The sequence below is a fragment of the Mastacembelus armatus genome, chromosome 2 (genome assembly GCF_900324485.2).
Source record: "Mastacembelus armatus chromosome 2, fMasArm1.2, whole genome shotgun sequence".
In the NCBI taxonomy this organism is placed as follows: Eukaryota; Metazoa; Chordata; class Actinopteri; order Synbranchiformes; family Mastacembelidae; genus Mastacembelus; species Mastacembelus armatus.
Window position 1 is genome coordinate 3,721,587 of NC_046634.1, and position 21,327 is coordinate 3,742,913.

The 21,327-nt window shown below is 45.8% G+C and overlaps 1 protein-coding gene across 10 annotated transcripts; it reads left to right on the plus strand.

The window, feature by feature from the left end:
- Positions 1 to 333: 333 nt before the first annotated feature.
- Positions 334 to 20,966, plus strand: hecw2b (HECT, C2 and WW domain containing E3 ubiquitin protein ligase 2b). 10 transcript variants are annotated; one of them, XM_033325527.1, is made up of 33 exons: positions 1,783 to 4,060; positions 4,279 to 4,359; positions 4,568 to 4,663; positions 5,269 to 6,045; positions 6,164 to 7,392; positions 9,569 to 9,676; positions 9,785 to 9,879; positions 10,851 to 10,926; positions 11,009 to 11,178; positions 11,412 to 11,554; positions 12,159 to 12,259; positions 12,595 to 13,535; positions 13,616 to 13,760; positions 14,718 to 14,819; positions 15,083 to 15,233; positions 15,368 to 15,471; positions 15,581 to 15,705; positions 16,128 to 16,313; positions 16,478 to 16,630; positions 16,723 to 16,825; positions 16,906 to 17,002; positions 17,110 to 17,193; positions 17,342 to 17,451; positions 17,675 to 17,795; positions 17,881 to 17,994; positions 18,166 to 18,318; positions 18,421 to 18,519; positions 18,669 to 18,798; positions 19,038 to 19,184; positions 19,298 to 19,412; positions 19,507 to 19,592; positions 19,697 to 19,809; positions 19,979 to 20,966. In XM_033325527.1, exons 5-33 carry the CDS (start codon positions 6,987 to 6,989, stop codon positions 20,088 to 20,090), a joined length of 4,590 nt encoding a protein of 1,529 aa, XP_033181418.1. In that variant the 5' UTR covers positions 1,783 to 4,060; positions 4,279 to 4,359; positions 4,568 to 4,663; positions 5,269 to 6,045; positions 6,164 to 6,986; the 3' UTR covers positions 20,091 to 20,966. The 10 variants fall into 10 exon arrangements, 9 of the variants coding, with proteins under 9 accessions (XP_026157325.1, XP_026157330.1, XP_033181418.1 ...); XM_033325528.1 differs by having other exon boundaries at positions 5,269 to 5,833; XM_033325529.1 differs by having other exon boundaries at positions 5,269 to 5,768.
- The last annotated feature ends 361 nt before the right edge of the window (positions 20,967 to 21,327 follow it).

Sequence of the window (21,327 nt, forward strand, 5' to 3'; positions counted from 1 at the left end):
TGTAGGAATTATTTTTAAACAGACAGTGTTGATGAAAGCAGTTTGTAAACATAGTTCTATTTTTATCGTCAAAACGTTTTCAGGTCCCTCCCTCCTGTCCTCCAGGACTTACTGCACCCCATGTAGGCCTGTCTAAAGAGACAGGATCGACCTATCGAGGGTGAATTAAATCCTCTTTACTCTTGAATTTAAATCATACCTAGAAAATAAAGACCCGTTTTTTTAGCAGGTCCCCGAACCTCAGCTTGGGCACCGTGGAGGGAGGTTATACGTCAGATATTTTGATGCCGAGCTCGGTCAGTATGGACTCCCACAACAAGGCGTGGCTTTAGCAAAAAAAAAAAAAAAAAAAAAGTTCCGAACCAGCGCATTCAATAGAAAGGTGTGATTGTGATCCGGACCCGCTTGGTTTGGTTTCTGTCCAGCATGGACGAGCGTAAAGCAAACTGGGAGGAAAGTGCGTGAAGCAGCGGAGAGAACGAGACGGACGCGAAGTGAAGTAAATAAGAGATGAAGGCGTATTTGTCTCCAGGCTGAGTGAAAAGCGACGCTGCAGGAGGAGAAGCTCTGACAACATGATTTAGAAGCTGCAGTAACACAAAGCGTACATTTCCAGGAGGAGGTGCCGCTTTCACCGCCTCGCTCACCGGTTGTGGAGAACCGCATCCCGCTTGGAATCCAGAGAACGGTCGCTGCTGCCCGGGCCGTGTGGAGGTCCGTCCTCCATGATTAAGCGACTTCTGGGATTTTTTTGTCTACACAAACGACGACTGAATCTCTGTAACTAAGGTAAGTGCGCAACCTCGACCGTGTCTGCAATAACTGACAGGGATTTGGTTTGTTTGTGTGCACCGCGGGTTGTTTTGACAGCTTTGTTGGTCACAGTGAGCTGATAAAGTCCTGCTTTGGTGTCACAAATGAAGGCCTGATAGAAACCATGACAGCAGCATGAGGGGATGTCAGAATGAAATAAAGATTCAGGCGAAAAGGGAACGTCAACAATGACTGTACCTGTTCACACACAGGACCAGATCAGATCAGATCAGATCAGATCAGAGGTGCATTGTGCTGCACAATCAGATCAACCACAGGAAAACAGGACGCTCATCTCCTGTTTCCTACCTAATGGCCTAATGTAGGATCTGACCCTGATGGTAGTCTCAGTATAATAAACTATAGAGGCTTATTGGCAGGCCATCTGTGGGAGCTGGCCCCACAAGAGAACTGAGCTTCCTCAGGAGCAATAAATTCAAGTATGGGTGGTCCCAAATAATCATAATGTATTTTGTCTGAGCAATTGAAATCTAAAAACAAACTCAGTACAAAGTAAAAGTAAAATATTCCAAATATATTTGGCCTCCTTTGTTAAATGTATATGTCTATTTAAAGCAAGGCCATAGGTAACTCTGGTGGCAGTAGTGTAACTTGAGAATGCCACCTGCTGTAAAACACCAAAGAAGAAGAAGGCAACTCCGGTAGAAATGCACCTGTCACTAAATAGGACGATGACGAAAACAGCACATGGTGTTTTCAGAGAAACTAAGAGACGAGTCTGTTTTTATTCCAAAATGGTCGATATCAAAATTGTGTAGTACCTAACCCTAACCCTCTAAGGGTTAGGGTTAGGTACTACACTAAGGGTTTTGATTTCCAAGGAAGGCCAAAGATCACAAGACTTATGAGGCAAACAAGGAAAATAGGTCTTTCTTTCTTATTCTGGGTGTTGTCAAAACTTTGTTTTCACTGTCCTGCTGGTTTTCCAACTCGCCCTGCCCCTCCAGTTTCTGATTGGCTGAACACACCTGGTCCAGGTAATCAGCAGTGGGTCAGGCAGGTGAGTGGCCCTCGGGGACCAGGGTTGGTGGTTCCAGAGCACTTAAGCAAAGCTGGACATGGGTCCAGTTGAATTACATGATGTGTACTCGCTGCAGTTTTCCACAACATCTTGGTATAACAGTCTAATACTGGGGATATACACACGTGTATCAAGAGTATTTTTGACTACCAGGCCTATTGACTAGATAATTGATATTTATCATTTATCATGTATTTGGTCCTGTGCTTTTTATTGAATTAAATCTCCAAAGTTTCTGCCATATTGTATAAATTGATCAAGTTCCAATTGGCCAATATATTAGTCAGTATATTAGACACTGACATCCTGCAGTGTGTGAAAGATAAAAATGTAGTAGCCCATTCTTATCTGTTCCTGTGTGTACAGCAGTCAAGAATTTTCCATCCATTATGAAAGACCCTGTAGATCCATTTCCTTTGTTCCTAAGACATCAGGAAAAGACAAATCAAAATTTAAAGGGATACTCCCGCAACCTGGGGTTGTACATCCCAAAAGAGACAAATAAAAAAAAAAAAAAAGAACTGGCACATTCAATACAACAGAGACTTTAGCCCATAATTAGCATCAACGTTCAAAAATGCTTAATAGTATATGTCCCCTAACATCCCAACATCAGCTGTGTTGTTTTTGCACATTATGTGCATCGTCTTTTATAGCCGTAAATGTTACAACAGTCTTATCTAGTGTAGCACTGTGAAGTCTGTCGCAGGGTATTGGCCACTTTGGTCTGCACAAGGTTAGAAGTACAGGAATGCACTGAAACACAAACTGGCACAGAGGAATGTGACGGCTGGGTTGGGGACAGGAAGCTGTCGCTTCTGACAGGACCGCCTCATTGTTCTCCAATCACGCTACAGCTATTTCAGGACTCTGTGAGTGTGTGTGCATGATAATGGTCCTGTCTGAGACATGTGCATTTGTACCAGATTTATACTAGTAAAGTTACTAAACCTGAAATTTATCATCCAAAGCACCAAACTCCTTACCAGATATCATGTAGGTTAATAGATGGCTGGGTAAGGGGGCAGTTTGTATTTTGTTCTTGTGTTCTGCAGGCAGAGAAGTGCCAGCAGGAAAACAATTCCTGGCATCTCTTCAGGCACTGGATCACTCGTCTGCACTGTAGCTACACTTTAAATCTGGCCTAGTGCAGCATTTATGACGTTTGCATAATTCAGTAATGTAGCATTTGCAGTGCAGGCACTGCCCCACATAGAAGAATATCAACCTTATTTCGACTGCAGCGGTGTGTTTTAGAGTTAGAGTGATAAAACCTGCATCCGATTCAGCCCACAGACATTTAGTTTTCATAGAAACCACTAGTGAACGTGGATGGACGTCTGCCCATTATTCTTTTGTTGGATGAAAGTAGCACCAAATCTGATACAGATTTTTGGGTGTGCGTGCATTACATCCAGGGTGTACAGCTTACATGTGTAGCTGCAGCACCACTAACTGCAACTTTCTTCAGCTCTGCAGGGCATTCAGCATTTTTTTTTTTAGCTAATTGTTTGAGTGATCTCATCGTTGTGTTATTTAGAGTTTTAACAGGCAGCTGTGTGTGGCTACAAACCTACTGTACACTACCTGCTCCATGGCAAAAATCAGGCAACGTAGACCACAGAGATCATTTTGTTATGGAATTATGGAGATTGACATATTATCAAGTCATTATTTTATGTTGGCTCTAGACATTTCTTTTACTAAACTTGTACGCATTTCCTCTAATGTGCATTTCAGGCTACATGATATACTGTAGTTATCCGTGAGCTGGAAGGACGTACTGGGCTTTGAAGACAAGATGAAAACAGGAAGTGTGCCTTTTAAGCTAATGGGATGGACCCGCCACTGCAGCAGTTCACCTTCAACATTATAGCTTATGATTTCACACACCTAAATCAAAACCCTGCTCAGATGACCACACACCCACTAAGAGTCTTATAGATGGGAGGGCAGTAGGGCAGTGATGAGTCAGCTCTGCGATCCGGTCTACGTGCTCCATCAGTCTACTCACTGTCTCCTCTGTGTGGGTTGACTGGAAGCATTTTTGTGTTGAGGAGCCCATGTATGCAGCTTCACCTATGTATTCACTGTTGTAATGTGTGTGTGCTGATAGCAGGGCGCCAGTTCCCCCCTCCCCACCAGTCACTTCCTGTACAGAGTTGCAGTCTGCTGGGTTGGAAATCCAGCATGACATTCTTCAAGGTGGGTTGGAAAGTCTATGCAGCTTGCTCTTGGAGCTGTGTTCTTTTCCTCTGATACTAGATTTCCATGACTGTGGTTTCAAATAGTGATAGACACTACAGACACGTATGAGCTTTTGTAAGCTACTGTTATAATTTTGTCTCTTCTAATTAGAAGATTGTATGGTCCTCATATCCAGTCATATGTTTTTTTTTTTTGTTTGTGTGTTCTCAACTCAGTGAAAAGGAGGATACAGGTGACAAACCACAGAAGCGCCCACCCTGCTGACACCTCAGTCATTTTGCCAAGTGTGAGTTTAGGTGATTATCTAGAAAAGACATCTCATGAAAACTCATCCAGCAATGCAAAGTCGTACACAATACTAGTAATACTAGTATTATTGTGTACACAAAGTAGTACACAATACTGATAAATGTGGGGTACATATGCTCCTCTTTATATGTTTTGTGTTCATGCAGAGCTTTACGGCAGCTGATGGAAACAGCTAATTGCATTTTATTTCCACAGGAATGTGTTGAGTTGAAATTTGTTGGACATCTGGGTGGAAACAGTTGCAGAGTGATCCGGTCAGTCGGGGCTCCAGCTGCAGATTGAAGCCTTGTGGTAATGCAGCGGATTAGAGAAGGCATTCTGTCAACAGTGACCCCCCACCCCCCCACCCATTCTCTGTTTTAATCCTGCAGCGGGGCTAGGGACACTTACCTCCTGAGAGCTTCACGTGTGTGTGTGGGTGTGCGTGTGTGTGTGTGTGTGTGTGCATCTCTGATAGCTTTTATAAATACAAGAGGCAGCAACTGGAGGAGGCAGGAGGCTTTTAATTAATGTGACTTTCATGGTGGAGTGTTGTGGAGTTTTCACAGGGTTTTCTCAGAAATAGAGTGAAGCCTTAAGTTGTTAGTACAATGCACCCAGACCTTCAGCATAATTAAGAGTGTGTGTGTGTGTATTTGCTGTTTTGGCACAAGTTGCTTTAAACTTTGCCAGCAGCTCCAAGCTCAGCACTGGCCACTGCCCTGAGCTATGTATCAAAGCAACTGTCCAGATGTGTGGGCGTGAATATGCATGTGTGAGTGAGCCTGGTTGGCTAAATGTTTTAATTCTTCTGTGTGTCACTTCAAAGTGGTCTAGATGTAGAACAGTGAATTTAGTAAAGAAACTGTGATGCTGGAAGGAAAATCAAGATTTAGTTCTTTGGTCATGTCGCCTAGAACCCAACACAGCCAGACCTGAGCTGAATACACCTGAGGATATATAGATCTAAAGTGCTGTCGACCCGAGAAGACAGACAACAGACAGAAATAAAAGGTTCTGAAGAGGAAGAGCATCGTGTCACAAATCTGTTGTAAATTTCAAATCGGGGTGATGCCAAATCAGCCTCCAGCACAGAGAGGTCAGGAGCTCGATACTCGTATTATCTCTGTATTTCACACATGTGCACATATCCTGTTTCTTTTCCCTGCTCCTCCTCAGTCATTTATTTGGTCGCTCTCCCACACTCGCTCGCTCACTCCTGTCTTCCTCTCTCTCTCAGTGCTCACATTGCGGAGCTAATTCAGATACCCCCGGGGACTGTGTGACGGTGCGCACATCCGCTGAGTCTCGTAATGGTTAAAAGGATAGAGGGAGGGAGACGGAGAGGAAGAAGGGGAGCGGCAGCTGAACGTTGGGTCTGAAGTGACTGTTGCTGAAGATGACACACAGTTTTGGGGTAGTCGCCTCTTACCATGGCAACCAAAGTGCATGCATGTGTTAGAGAGAGCAACTGAGAGAAAGGTGAAGAAGAAAGAAAGTGAAAAGGAGAGGTTGAGTGTGTGCATGAATTTTCAGCAGCATTTGGTTTTATTTCTATCCATTCAGGAAGTGCAGTTGCTCACCCACACAAGATGAAACAAATAATGTCTTTCTGAACTACCTGGACTCCCAAGAACCAGCACAAGAAAGGAATCGCAATGCATTGATGCGTTAAAAATAGTTTGTCAAAGCAAGTGTGTCAGTTTTAGATCACTGTACTGTACAATACCAGACCATCTTCAATCGTTTTGCCCCTCATGTCTTCCTCTTCTTCCTACTCATCTATTTTGTCTCCTGCTCTCTCTCCTGTAGGTTTCCAACCTCCCTCCACCCCTGTCCTCTGGGTGCATCATAGGATTGCTCTGTCGTCACCTCCCTCTCCCTGGACTGACGAGTGGAAGGATCGCCAGGTCGCCCTTCCTCCCATTTTCCTCGTCTTTCTCTGCCCGTCTCTCGTTCCCTTTTTTCGTTATGGATAGCTGAAAAATACTCTGGTGCCCTCAAGCAAGGCATTGTGTTGGCATATGTGTCAAAATGGACAGGTGTAACAGGGAATTTAGAGGGATGAATGGGAACATGGACGTGACTAATGAAGGGGGCGTAAAGAAGGTTCAGCTGCTGCTTTAAACTGCTTCAGGCCACTTTGAACCTGATGTGCCTTCCACTCTCACACCAGCAGAGATTTGCACTGAGGAATCCAAAATCCAGTCTGTTTTATCAGCTGTTTTTACATAGATGTACTTTGGACAGTGGATTGTTCTCTGTTCTGCCATCTGTCCGTCCACCTCTCCATCATATTCTTCACTTCACCTCAGCGATGTATTAGTCCTTCAGTCTGGTTTACTGGTGTCAATTTTAAGCTAAAGGACCTAACTGCCTCCTATAATTCTTAGTTTTCTTCCTCTGGTCTACTCACTTGGCCTTCACCATTCGCCCCTCCCTTGCAACGGCCGTCCTCCCCCCTCGCCCCCGCCCCCAGTCATCCTCACCCTCCACCTCCTCTGCCCCTTCCTCTCCCCACCACCATCATCATCACCACCACCACCATCAACACCGTCATCCCCACCACCAGTTCACTCCTCCCCCTCACTTTTCACCCCCTCCCTTCTCTATTACGTCCTCCTCCACGGTAGCTATGGCGGCGGCCGCCACCGCCTCTTCCTCCTCCTCCTCCTCATCGCCCCCATCGTCCGCTAACGGCAGTGCCCGGGAGCACCTACTCGCGGTGCGTCGGCGCACCCCGCACACCCGACCATATACAATCGGGCCTGACAACCTCCACAGCATGGCGGCGCAGGACACGGTCGGGGGCTCTGCTGCCGGGTCCTCTTCCTCCATGGTGTCCTCAGGGGTTCAGTCAGAAGTGGCAGGGGTGGGACTCCAGCGGGCCAATAGTGACACGGACCTTGTGACCTCAGACAGCCGCTCATCGCTCACAGCATCTACATACCAGTTGACTCTAGGTCATGGTCACCTGGTCATCTCCTGGGACATCAAGGAAGAAGTGGATGCCACCGACTGGATCGGCCTGTACCACATTGGTGAGCAAATTCAGTGAATGTGTAATATTCTGCTTTTAAGGTTTCCAGCTAACCAGTTGGTTTTAAAATGAAAAGCCCGCAGAGAGTATTGATGATGTCATGCTAAAGGAATGACAAGAAAAGCAACTGGTCTCAGGAAAAAGTCAGCATTTTGACCAGCTGAAGTTAGTAATTGGTTAGTGCAGTACTCCGCTGCAGGGTAAACATCACCAAATCCAGTGGAGTGCAGGAAAGAACCACCAAGTTCTGGTTTCTCACTTGAGCTATTTTCACACAAAATATCGTAGGTGGCTAAAAATGTAACAGGCATGTAAACCTTTGTAGCATGGAAGACCAAAACAAAACTGTTTGATCATGTTCTTATGCTTTGTGTTTTTGGTTTTGCGAAGGCAGAAAAAAAAGACAGTAGCCTCTAAACTCTTGAGATGCAGAGTAACTCACTTGCTGCTCCAGCTCACTCACGATCAGACTCACTGTCATCGGTCTTCCTGTCCCCCTGCCTGTCTTCATCTGTCTGTCTCCCCGGCTGTCCTCCTATTTGTCTTGCGGTGTAATAAAAATTGCTGCATGATAGTGATGTGTTAGTGCTGTTGAAGAGACTGATTAACTCATCTTCTCAAGGTTAGAGCGTTACATCAGCTCTGCCGCCGCTACTGTAAGTGGCTGATAGATTGTGTGTTCGTGATGAGAGAAAAGGAGCAGGTCATTCTGATAAAAACACACATCACCCCCCCGTCCTAGATTGATGTACTCATGAATGACGGAGGGTATGAAGTGAGGGCGAACAATCTGTCCCAAATCCAAACAAAAAAATCTGTGTTGAAATTTAAATGTGCACTATATATTATTAGTGAACCACGAGGTGATGCTGATAATTCATGCTGATTTCTTCTTCACTTTCTCTTGTAGTGGTGAAACCACTGAAAATTGCCCCAAATCACAACACCTCTCCCAGAATATCTTTAATTATTACAGCATGAATAATTGAATATGTGCTAGCCCATCTTAAATAAGTTACCCAGTTTAATATTTTAAAGGGGCACTCAAGCGATTTAGGAGTACCACTCAGCATCTGAAATGCCAGGAACGAGAGGCGTGACGTTTGAAAGACATGGGATTTACCAGGCTGGAAAGTCTCTGGAATTCCAATACAGGACATAGATTTTCATGGAGAATTGTTTGGGTCTATAGGGCTGCCAGTGAAAGTGGTGCACAGATTCAGTCAGATGTAAAGGAACCCATTTCATCATTCAGCAGGACAGCGACCCCAAATATAATGCTACAGCAACCGGAGCTTATTGGCGTGAAGAGGTGGAGGATCAGTTATTGGACTCTGGCTGAGCTATGAGAGAGAGCTCACAGGCTCTCTGGGGAAGATCTGCTGACTTCAGACAGTCATTAACTGCAGACTATTATATTTCCACTAAATATTAAATATGACCAGTCTCTGTAACTGTCTGGATTGTGTGTGATGCATAAGTGCATGCAAGTAGGCATATGAACACAAAGTGTTGTTACTATTTGTACTATGGAGGATCAGTTGAATGTGAGATTACAACATGCTGGTCTTGGTCCTGTCCTGCAGTTCTCAGACACAGGTGCCACATCAGGCAGAGAAATACACACCATTTTTAAAAGCTAAGGTCAAACCACAGGTGATTGATTCGGGGTGTGTGTGAAGAGAGCGAGTGCCTCTGGATAGTCGCCTTTACCTGAGAAAGACACATTTAAAATGAAAGGGGATCTCTCCATCCCTCCAAACGCTCTATAGCGGTATTGATCCAGACAGGGGGGATCTCTGGGGTTTTCTCCCTACAGAGTAACCACTGTTTCCAGCCTGGCTGTCGGCCATGCTCCCTCGAGCCCCCCCACCCCTCCACCCCCGAGCTCCATAAGCGCAGCCTGGTGTCTGACTTGTGTGTATACATCTATATGTGTCACAGCTCCCAGTAATTTCTCAGGTGTGGATGTTATGAGGTCAGACAGGTATACATTAATGTTTGATGACGTTTAGAGGGATGTGGTTTATGGCCAGAGTTTCCCCTCAGGAGCCAGAAACCTCCATGGTGGTTTGTCATGAGTGTCACTGAGTATGTACAGCTTACAGCTGTCACTGATTTATGAAAACGGCACATAGCAAAACAGCTGATGAATGCAAAATGCGTGTGTGTCGTAGATGAGACGTGTGTGGCCAACGTGTGGGATTCCAAGAATCGCGGAGTGAACGGCACCCAGAGAGGACAAATTGTATGGAGGCTGGAGCCGGGACCATACTTCATGGAGCGTGAGTGGACTTCACAGGTTGTTAAAGGAGCATTTCACAGTTGTCACTCATTGATGATGTCATAATGGTGATCATTTGTGTGCATGGGTGTGTGTGATCTCTTCACAGCGGAGACTAAAGTCTGCTTTAAATACTATCACGGTATAAGTGGGGCATTAAGAGCGACGACACCTTGTATCACCGTCAGGAACCCTGGAGTGCCGGTATGTGCATCTGCTTGTGTGACGTCCAGAGACCAATAAATCAGTGACCATCCAGAAGCACTTAAGAGCAGGAAATGATGTATGATCTTTCAGGGCTCACGATAAAAGCCTTTATCAACTTTCTTTCCTTAGGAAAACATTCTTATCTGTACTGGTACTTAGCTGTAGCCCACTCTGAGCGACGTTTGTCACGGTCCTCCGTGGACTTCCTGTTTTAGACTTTTATTGTAGTATTAAATCCTGTTTAGTTTTGGTTTGTTTGCTTACACTTTATGTTACTTCTTACCTGCCTCGATTGTTTTCAGTGCGTATCCAAAGCTTTGCTCCCCTTTTTCCAGTTGTTTGATCGTTTGTGTCGTCTGTGTCTGTGTTCTCTCCTTCTTCTGTGTCTGTTCCCTGCATTTGTCTGCAGTTGTGCTTGACCTATTATGACGTATTTTTCCCTTGCTGTATTTGTACATACTCCTGTGTACTTAAATGTTTGGTTTTCTTTGGTGTGCGGTTATGTTGCTGACCACGTTGCACAGAGGAGAATGTATGCACCAGGTTGGGAGAAGGAATAGGAATGTGTGGAATACATGTTATAGGATTGAAACGCTAGATCAGTTTTCCAATCCCATCGACCTTCAAGGATTTACTGAGTGGCATATTTTTGGCTCAACTTGTGAAACGGAAGCTGAAATAGCTTAAGAAATGCCAGTCATGCAGGGAAGTGGAGGGAGTGAGGTGGATGTCGCTAAACTTTTGGCAGCACAAACTGAGGCGTAGAAGCGTTTGCTCCAGTTGAGTCAGTACAGAGAAAAGCAGTCAGGTGAAACTTTGATTATTATTTCTTCTCCTTTTTTGACGTTTCCTCCTTTCAGTTTTTCATCCGTTTGTTTTCTTTCTTTCTCTGAGTGAAGTGGATTGAATATGAAAGTGATTTGTAAGTGAGCCGTCTATAGGCTGTCTCCTGTTGGTTATCTCATCAGGTGGCCAGTGAAGGCCAAGGGGAGGACCAATCAGGGACCGAGCACTGTCGGAAACTCGTCAGCTTCACTCTATCAGGTGAGAGGGCTGGTTCGGTGGAATTGTTAGGTATTGCTGGTTTTGTAAACACGCACTTAAGAATGTATGTTTTTCTCTGCAGACATCCGTGCAGTGGGCCTGAAGAAAGGCATGTTCTTTAACCCGGACCCCTACCTGAAGATGTCCATCCAGCCCGGGAAGAGGAGCGGCCTCCCCAAGTTCACCCACCATGGTCAGGAAAGACGATCCTCCATCATAGCTAACACCATCAACCCTGTGTGGCATGGCGAGGTAACCACAAACACATACACAAATAGGTTTTATGGGATATTAAAGACGTCATCATAAATGTATTTTCCAATGAAATTTATAAGAGCTTATTGAAACCGATTGGAATTGACACTATTGGCTTGTTAATTTACTTCTAAAGTCATGACAACAAATAAGCAGTAAATATACTATATTTCTACATAATGTAATACACAGGTGAAAATAAAACTAGGATTTTTCTGTTATTTTTGTAGAAGTACACCTTTGTGGCACTGATGACCGACGTGTTGGAAATAGTAGTGAAAGATAAATTTGCCAAGAGCCGACCAATCATAAAGCGTTTTCTGGGTCAGCTGATCATCCCTGTACAGAGACTTCTGGAGGGGCCGATACCCGAGTGAGTCCGCACAAACAACCGGCAAACTTTTTAAGATATACACACGTTCTTTGGAATAAAAGCTACTAGTGCTGTAAGTGGAGATGTGTCGGGTGTCAGTGGCTGTCAGCCATATGACGTATTGTTTTGATGTAAGCCATTCTTCTATGTAACACCTTAGTAAAAGTAGAGGTAAGAAAATCTGCGTGTCCAGACAATGTAGGTTCTTATTTTGTTAATGATTTCTACAGACCTCATTGTTTTTTACTCTCACACACTTTTATAATCTGACCCTTGTTGTATAAGGTATGGAAATTAGCCTTCTTTAAATTTGATTAAACAATGTGATGCTTTCTCTTTAAATGGTAGGCCTATTTCCAAATGCTTCTTTAGACCCAAAGCAGTTCTGTGCAGCTTCACATACTAATTTCTCTAAAGCTTTTAATATTGCGTCTACAGTCTTACAGTCGTTTAATATAGGTGGTGATCATGTACTCTGTAGTATCAAAGTTCTGATTTGCTGTTTGTCAGTAGGGACTTAGTGTGTGTGTGTGTGTGTTTGTGTGTGTGTGTGTGTGTGTGTGTGTGTGTGTGTGTGTGCGCGCGCGCGCACGTGCGTGCGCAGCAATCGGCCAGTCAGCTACAGCCTGTGTCGTCGTCTCCCTACTGACCATGTGAGTGGACAGCTTCTGTTCAGAGTGGACATCACCTCCGGCGGACATGAAGGTATGTGTGTGTTTACTGTACACTTGTGTTTACACTTTCCAGCTAGTTTATTTATCTTTCCACCATAACCTACTGGTCATACCAGACCAATGAAGGCAGTAAATCTCCTTAGCATCTTAAAGGAAACAGCAGTGTATGTAAAGGTATCGCTTGTGTGATGTCTTCTCTTTGCTTCCTAAATGTAATGTTTCCTTTTGCAACCTTGTCACGTAGTCACAAAACATAAATTTGTAGTGTAGTGATCATGGGGTTGGCAGTTTTAAACTTTGGACAGTCAGGCTCGATTCTCATCCCTCTGCCCTCTTTTCCTCTTCATCCATCCTCACCCTCCAAAGCTTCCCCAGACACAGTGGGAACCATCTTGGGCGCCGCGGTAAATGGCGACCCTGGCAGTCCTTCTGACGACGAAGACCTCCCTCATCCCTCCTCGTCTTCCCGTGTCACACGTGGACTTTCTCCCACAGGCTCTGACGAGGGCTCCCTGTTGATCAATGGTTCCTGTTACTACGGTGATGATAGTGTATGGCGTGAGCCTGGCCCGACGGCAGAGGAGGATTTGCTTCCGCTGGCTCTGGGCAGCCACACCCACAGGCAGGTATCACTCAACGATTACTTGGATGCCATCGAGGATCCCAGGAGCCCTGGGGACCGATCTCTCGCGGGACCTCCACCAAAACTCCGGTCCAGCTTTCCGACGGACACCCGGCTGAATGCCATGCTGCACATAGATTCAGATGAGGATGAGGAGATGGCGGGGCAGCACAAAGATCAATCACAGGAGACAAAAACGCAGCAGAGCACAGACCTAGCCTTACCAATGGGATCAGCTTCATCAGATTCACAACAGGGAAATGGGGGTTCAAAAGGAGAGCCACTGGGGCAGATTGCAGGTGGGACTGAGCCTGCAGCTGGAGCTGCAGTAGAGACAGGCTCAGCTTCTGGTGCTCATCCTGGAACTGAGCCTGCAAGGCCTGAAGCTGGAGCTGGGGCTGTAGAGGGTGCAGCTGGAATTCAAACAGTGGAAGGAACACCTGCACCCGCTGAGACGGCAGCTGGGACTGGTGAGCCTGCTGGTCCGTCAGAGGAGATGCCACACACTGCCAGAGAAACCTCCACAGCCTCTTGCTCACATCAGGCTTCGGGGGCTGAGGCGGCCGCAGTTGCTGACCCGATGGAGCCTGTTGGTCAGTGTACGTGTCAGGAGCGAAGCTATGGGACAGGTGCAAACCAGGAACTGTCCTGCAGTCCAGCACTTGGTCCACTTTCACCTGTTCAGGTGAGCAGCTAGAAACCAGATGACCTAAAACTAGAGTTAATCCGCAGATAGATGACCCTCTTCTCTTGTCCTTCCCTCAGGAGGTGGAGACAGGAGAAGAAATGGCTCCGAAGGCAGAAGAGGAAGGAGCGGAGTCATCGAGCAGTGAGGCAAATGGGCCAGTAGCAACATCTGCCTGCAGCAGCAACAACACAGCCGATCAAGGAGGAGGGATTTCAGAAGCTGGTAGGGGGTAAATCTTTCTGCACCTGATTTATGGCAGCAGACTGGCCACTGCGGCAGGAAGGTGGTTCTGAAATTAGAAAGACTGATGTAAAATGTTTTATCAGACAAGAGACTAACAGGTTCCAAGGGAAACCGACAGTCACCTGCCAATATATGTCTGCTTTGATATATGTGTAATATATGAATTAAGCATATGTCAGACTGCAGTTGGGACCGTATTGTTTGTTGTACAATTGGACGTTGTTTTCCATTATTTATTAAATGCTTCAGCAACAGAAATGTCTTTGTGTTACATCATGCCAAAGAGCATTGATCTTTTTTGACAAATTACTGAAGTTGATTTCAGATGACAAACAGCCGTCTCATGTTCAGAGCTACATTACTTTAATCTCTTTTGAGTTGGTCTAGAAGCAACGCAGTATTTTGTACACATAGAATATGGCTGCCCGGGTCACGCACAGGGCACAGTATCTCCTGTCTGCTGTCTTTATCTGCCTCATTGTTTGATTAAAAGTGTGAGTGTGGGGAGGGAGACAGGTGAGATGCAGATCAGAGATTATGAGTTTCATATATTTTCACTTATTCCGACCTTCTGCAGCAGTTCCATATGTGAGGAACATCCTGAAATTTCTCCAGGTCATGGGATTAGCTCATCAGGGAGTATTAATAAAAGACTTGAGCATTACTCAGATTAGAACAAGTTTTTTACATCTGCCTAAAAGCCGCTGGATTACAGAGAGAACAGTCGTACTTTCGTATCCTTTCTGACATTGTCAGATAATAGTGGATAACGGCCTTAAGGGTGAGGGTCACAGCTGTTGGCTGCTTTGCCAAGGGGGAAGAAACTCTGGAAATGTATCTGCATTGTCTTAGTCTTTGAAATGTTTCCTTGTTTTGATGTCAGCTTATATAGAATTTGTCTCTTTGTTTCCGTGTTATGTGTATTTGTATATTTAGGTGCTCAAGCTCAGGTGAACTGCCACCAGTCTGTCCGCTCCTTGCCGTCTGTCCGTCATGACATCAATCGTTACCAGAGAGTGGACGAGCCGCTGCCACCTAGTGAGTGTGTGTGGGTGTGTGAGTGAGTGTGTGTACTGAAGTGAATTTTGATTTCACCTGAGGATAAACTTTTGAATCAGTACAGCACAAGCTAGATAGTCACCTCCCCTGTGTGCGTTCTATATTAGAGCGACAGAACACCTGCCAGGACCTTGATTTGGTCACTGTAGTCTCACTTTCCCATACATTGCTCCCAAACCTCTGCATGTTGCCCCTGAGCCTGGACTGTGTGTTCAGACTTAGCGTGTGTGTTTGTGAACCAGACTGGGAGGCTCGTATCGACAGTCACGGTCGAATCTTTTACGTGGACCATGTGAACAGAACCACAACTTGGCAGCGCCCTACCGCTCCCCCTGCCCCGCAAACGCTGCAGAGGTCCAACTCCATTCAGCAGATGGAGCAGCTGAACCGCAGGTCAAAACATACACACACATGCACACACACACACACACACACACACACACAAAAAATGTGCTACCAACAGCTTTAACATCTAAACGTTAAAAAATGTGTTTGTTTTTTTGTTTGTTTTTTTTTTTCATTTCCAGGTATCAGAGTATACGCAGGACAATAACCAATGACAGCAGACCAGAGGAGCAGTCAGCCAGTGAGCTGATGGCGGATGAGACCGACATGCATCCCTCCCTCCCTGGTAATACTGTCACTGCACCACGTTCTGGTGTGTATAGTAATCATGGAACCTTGGTTTGTCAATGTCCTCTAATGTTAATTATGTGTGTGTGTATGTGTGTTTGTTACAGAGCTGCGTAGGGACACCAGTATGGCTCAGACCAGCTCCAGGTCTCGCCTGAACCTGCTACTTCAGTCTCCCAGTGCCAAGTTCCTCACTAGCCCTGATTTCTTCACTGTGCTTCATTCCAACCCTGTACGGATGTTTTGTTTAGTTTTGTTTCTCTAAATCTTCTCCTGTTCTTTGTTTTCATTTCAGCCATGAGTCTTGACTGTTTCTTGAACTCCTTCTCTCGCATCACAGTGTTACTTGCTTCAGGAAACTGAGGCATATTCTTCAGGTTTTGTCAACCACAGACTTGGAGACGGTATGCGAATTATTAGAGGTCAGAGAAGGTGACGAGCGACAGCAGCTCCTACCCTCATTATATTGTCAGGATTGACGTATAATATAGAAGCTGATAACTGAAGAATAATGTCTGCGTTCTGTATCAAAAACAAACAGCACGTACATATTAATGATGGATATAAGTACAACTTTAGAACACCTTCCCTTATGAAAACATGTCTCGTTGTGCCGTTGGTTGACGTCTTTGTCCTCTGTTGTGTCTTTGTCAGAGTGCCTACCGTATGTTCACCACCAACACATGTCTGAAGCATATGATCAGTAAGGTTCGTCGGGATGCTCACCATTTCGAGCGCTACCAGCACAACAGGGACCTGGTGGCCTTTCTCAACATGTTCGCCAACAAACAGCTGGAGTTGCCCAGAGGCTGGGAGATGAAACACGACCACACCGGCAAGGTTGGGCAGCACCCGCTTCGCTGTGTCATAGACTCATGTTCTGTAAACTCAGGGGTTTTAGATCAGTGTTGTGTTTAGTAACGTAATGTAACCAAGTAATTTACTGTGAAGAAACAGAGACGTGTACAACTGAGAGTTTACTATTTGTGTGTGTGCACATGGAGCCTTTCTTCGTAGACCATAACTGCCGTGCCACCACCTTCATCGACCCCCGGCTGCCTCTCCAGAGCTCTCGGCCCCCAAGCCTCCTGGCTCACCGCCAGCACTTGACTCGGCAACGCAGCCACAGCGCCGGGGAGGTCAGCCCGCGACGACTGGTAAGAAAATCACAGAATTCAGATACGTAGATGCAAACTGGCCTTCAACATGACTCATTGTTGCCAAAAACCTCCTTTTTATGTCCACGTAGGTAGGTGAAGACCCTCGTCACGCCGGCCCACCTGTCCTGCCGCGGCCTTCCAGCACCTTCACGTCTACCAACAGGGGGCAGGGCCAAGACGCCGTGCCAGTGGGTGAGTACAAGCACAGGAACACACGCCTGCTTAGAGATGAGAAAACCCTTCGAACAAGTTTGTGTCCACTTTTTGTGCAGCTTACAACGACAAGATTGTGGCGTTTCTACGACAACCAAACATCTTTGAGATTTTGCAGGAGAGACAGCCTGACCTCAGCCGGAACCATTCACTCAGGTAAACGCAGCAGAATTACAATTACCTGTAGCTTCTGCATGGAGCATGGATAACAGTAGGATACAGTCACCATCATCATTGTCAGCTGAAAGCGGCTGTGCCCACAGGGAGAAGGTGCAACTGATCCGCACAGATGGAGTGTCAGGATTGGCCAGGCTGTCTGGAGACGCCGACCTCGTCATGCTGCTAAGGCGAGACATCTATCCTTCCTTCCTCTTCTCTGCTTTTAGTAATTGAATTAGTGGTATATAACTTTTCCTCCGGGACTCTGTGCCTTGCTTTCAGTCTAAGTTACTGTATTGAATAAAATCACTTTACTGTGTTTGTCTGTCTCTGTAGTCTGTTTGAAGATGAAGTCATGTCCTACGTGCCTCCTCACGCCTTACTTCACCCCAGCTACTGTCAGTCACCTCGGGGATCCCCTGTCTCCTCCCCACAGAACTCACCTGGTAGGAGAGGCAGCTCACACTAGCCCTGAGAAAAGAAGGGGCTCCTGAACGTACATGTACCTATGGTTCACGTGTCAGGCCAATCTGCAGAAAATATGCAAACAAAATGAAAAACTAATAAACACAGTAACACAGCTGTAGAATGTTGGATTTGTCCTGTAGGGACTCTGGTTTAAGATTCCAGTGTGGCAGGTCTGATTGTGTCCTTTCTCCCTGCTCATAGGCACTCAGAGAGCTAATGCCAGAGCTCCCGCACCCTACAAGAGAGACTTTGAGGCGAAACTGCGCAACTTTTACAGGAAACTTGAAACTAAAGGCTATGGCCAAGGGCCGGGAAAACTAAAGTAAGTGCAGTGTATTTGGCCGCCAAGAGCAACACCTGCCTTGGGTTTTCTTTGTATTTCACATGCTTGTGTTTGCGTGTCACAGGTTGATCATCCGTCGTGATCACCTTCTGGAAGATGCTTTCAACCAGATCATGTGCTACTCCCGCAAAGACCTGCAGCGCAGCAAGCTGTACGTCAGCTTTGTCGGGGAGGAGGGGTGAGTAACCACGAGGACCGGGGAGAAGAGTAAGCACGACACCCACAAGGGACGTGCGTACGGAATCTGCGGCTCCTGTCCAGATGAACGTGTGCTCCTAGTTTTTAGAACAGTAACTCAGACCACAGACTGAAAACATAAATACTGTGTGCGTGCGCTTGTGTGTTACAGATTGGACTACAGTGGGCCTTCCAGAGAGTTCTTCTTCTTAGTATCCAGGGAGCTGTTCAACCCTTATTATGGTCTGTTTGAATACTCAGCCAACGACACGTACACCGTTCAGATCAGCCCCATGTCCGCCTTCGTAGACAATCACCACGAATGGTGAGATCGAGCATACACGCACGCTCACATGCACACAAAGCTCACACGGCGGAAGCCCACGTACAGTATCGATCGTCCCGATAACCTTAATATGTGTTTCAGGTTCCGGTTCAGCGGTCGTATTCTGGGACTGGCTCTTATCCATCAATACCTTCTGGACGCTTTCTTCACCAGGCCTTTCTATAAAGGCCTACTCCGCATGTACGTACAGTGTGTGATAGACGTGTGCACGTATTCATATATTCTGCATGTTGTTATTCTTCTATTCTGTAGCTAATGTGTATAAAGAAACATCTCAGAATAACGTTTGGACACAAAAATACTGACTGCTTATGTTTCACACCATGTAGTCCATGTGACCTGAGTGACCTGGAGTATCTAGATGAGGAGTTTCACCAGTCCCTTCAATGGATGAAGGACAACGACATAGAAGACACGCTGGACCTCACCTTCACCGTCAATGAGGAAGTCTTTGGACAGGTCAGACCCCGATTGCACGCGTGAAAGAAAAAAAAAAAGTCTTGGGCCGACGAGATGGCCAAGCGGCCTGGGCAGGATGTTGCATGTTTGGTATCAAATTCATACAAGGAATGTGACATTGTTATTTTGGAAGTTAGTCCCATACCACGGGAATGAACTCCGGCTTCAAACTGCATAGGCTACTTAAGATTGTGTTTACATGTTACACTTCAGACTTTGTGTGTTTGGTGTTCCCATAGATAACAGAGAGAGAGCTGAAGCCTGGTGGAGCCAACATCCCCGTGTCAGAAAAGAACAAGAAGGAATATATCGAGCGGATGGTGAAGTGGAGGATAGAGAGAGGAGTGGTGCAGCAGACCGAGAGCCTGGTCAGGGGCTTCTACGAGGTACAAGTTTATGTGCCGTAACTAGACTTTCATATCTTAGTTGTGACACAACAGTTTCTATGACAGTCAGTTATAGCGTATGTACAGTCTAATAGTTGTCGACGGTGACCCAGGTGGTGGATGCCAGGTTGGTGTCAGTGTTTGACGCCAGGGAGCTGGAGTTAGTGATCGCGGGCACCGCCGAGATCGATTTGTCGGACTGGAGGAACAACACGGAGTACAGGGGAGGTACGAACGGACTAAATATATTGGAACTCTTCGCATTCATTTGTGTTTTGTTGTAGTTGCAATACAGTAACAACAAAGGGGGTGAAATCTCTAGGTTACCATGACAACCACATAGTGATCCGGTGGTTCTGGGCAGCAGTGGAGCGGTTCAACAATGAGCAGAGACTGCGGCTGCTGCAGGTGGGCTCGTGTGCCACACACTTAGTTTCTGCCCATTGATTATTGCATATTGAACTTTGATGTTATTGTGTTTCCTGTCTTCTTCTTGTTGTCTGCGCTGTCAGTTCGTGACCGGGACGTCTAGTATTCCTTACGAGGGCTTTGCCTCTCTGCGAGGTAGCAACGGACCCCGCAGGTTCTGTGTGGAGAAATGGGGAAAGGTCACCTCACTGCCCAGGTACATGTGCAGCAAAGACGCAAGAGCCATTTAGTGTCAGCCCCTAGTTTCATGGCATCGTCACGGTGATGGGGTGGATTATGAAACGATCACTCTGCCCACATTTCCAGATGCCAGGTGTCCTCGGACTTAACGCGATCTGACATCACTTTCTGTTTTCTGTCTCTAGAGCTCATACCTGTTTTAACCGGCTGGACCTGCCACCTTACCCGTCCTTCTCCACGCTGTATGAGAAGATGCTGACGGCCGTGGAAGAGACCAGCACCTTCGGCCTGGAATGAGAACCTTATCTCACCACCTTAACACGTTCACCTCCTGAAGGACTTCCGGAAGCTTCAAAAACATATTGGGCTATATTTTATAACAGACTGGGACCACAACTGAAAGGATCGGAGCAGTCGGGGAGTCTGGATGTTTTTTTGTTTTTTTTTTTTCCTTTGTGTGAGGTTAAGATTTATGACGAACAAAGAAGAAGCGACCACTGCCTTCACCGCAAAAGCCGAACAGATTTCACATATTTTATTCCACTTCGGCCCGTCCAGAACCGTGAGCTTCGGCGACGTATTCGCTGTACTGCCGCAGCATGTGACCCGCTCCTGGATATGGCAGAGAACTTTACCTACTGCTGATTTTGGTGTCCAGACAGAAGCTTTGCTACAGTTGTTACAATTTTTCATGCATAAAAAGAGATTTTTTAATGATGTGGCGGTGTCATGTTGTAATTTGACTGTATGTATGGGGAGTTTTTTTTTTTTTTTTTTTTTTTTTTTAACCAGATTTGGGTCAAAATATTTGGCCATCGTACGACACATATCCACTTACTTAGATTGTAATTGATTAGAAAGAGACTGTGATGTGGGTGTATTTTCTAAAGCTTGTTGAAACACAATCCGATTAGAATAGAGGAACATTTTATATCCAAAGAAAATGACTGTAGGGGGGTTATGGGAGGGTGATGTGCAGTGGTCCTCACTTGAACTTCTGTATGTTTGCAGGTAAATATTCTCATGTGCACTCTTCTGTCACTGTTTCCAATTTCTGTCAGCACTTTGATCCAGTGATTCTTACATAAACCTGAGAAGACGTCTCAGTTAAAATCCATCAGGGCCGAATCTTAGAGAGGTACAAAAAGCAATCAATAAAATGTGGACAGTGATCTTTAGTCGTGTGGCTAATTGTCTCCAATCTGGCCGTCAGGGATGTTGACTGTCTGTGTTCTGACAGACAGATGGACGGTAAAGAGGCAGCCAATTTATGGGGTCAACAATACAAATCTAAAGTCGGCAACATACGTTTAATCCAATCCAAGGTTTGGAATGAACTGTCAGACTCCACAAAACAAAACATAGATATGGATGGTTCTTCTGTTCTGTGCCATTGTATGAATGTAGGAAAATACAGCAGGAGGAGTGCTGAGCTTGTCTACTGCTGAAGAGTCAATGGCTTTCTATCTAATCTGTCTTCTAATTGCGTTATATTTTTACCGGCTGTAAAGATGCACGAAATGTTCCTTTAATA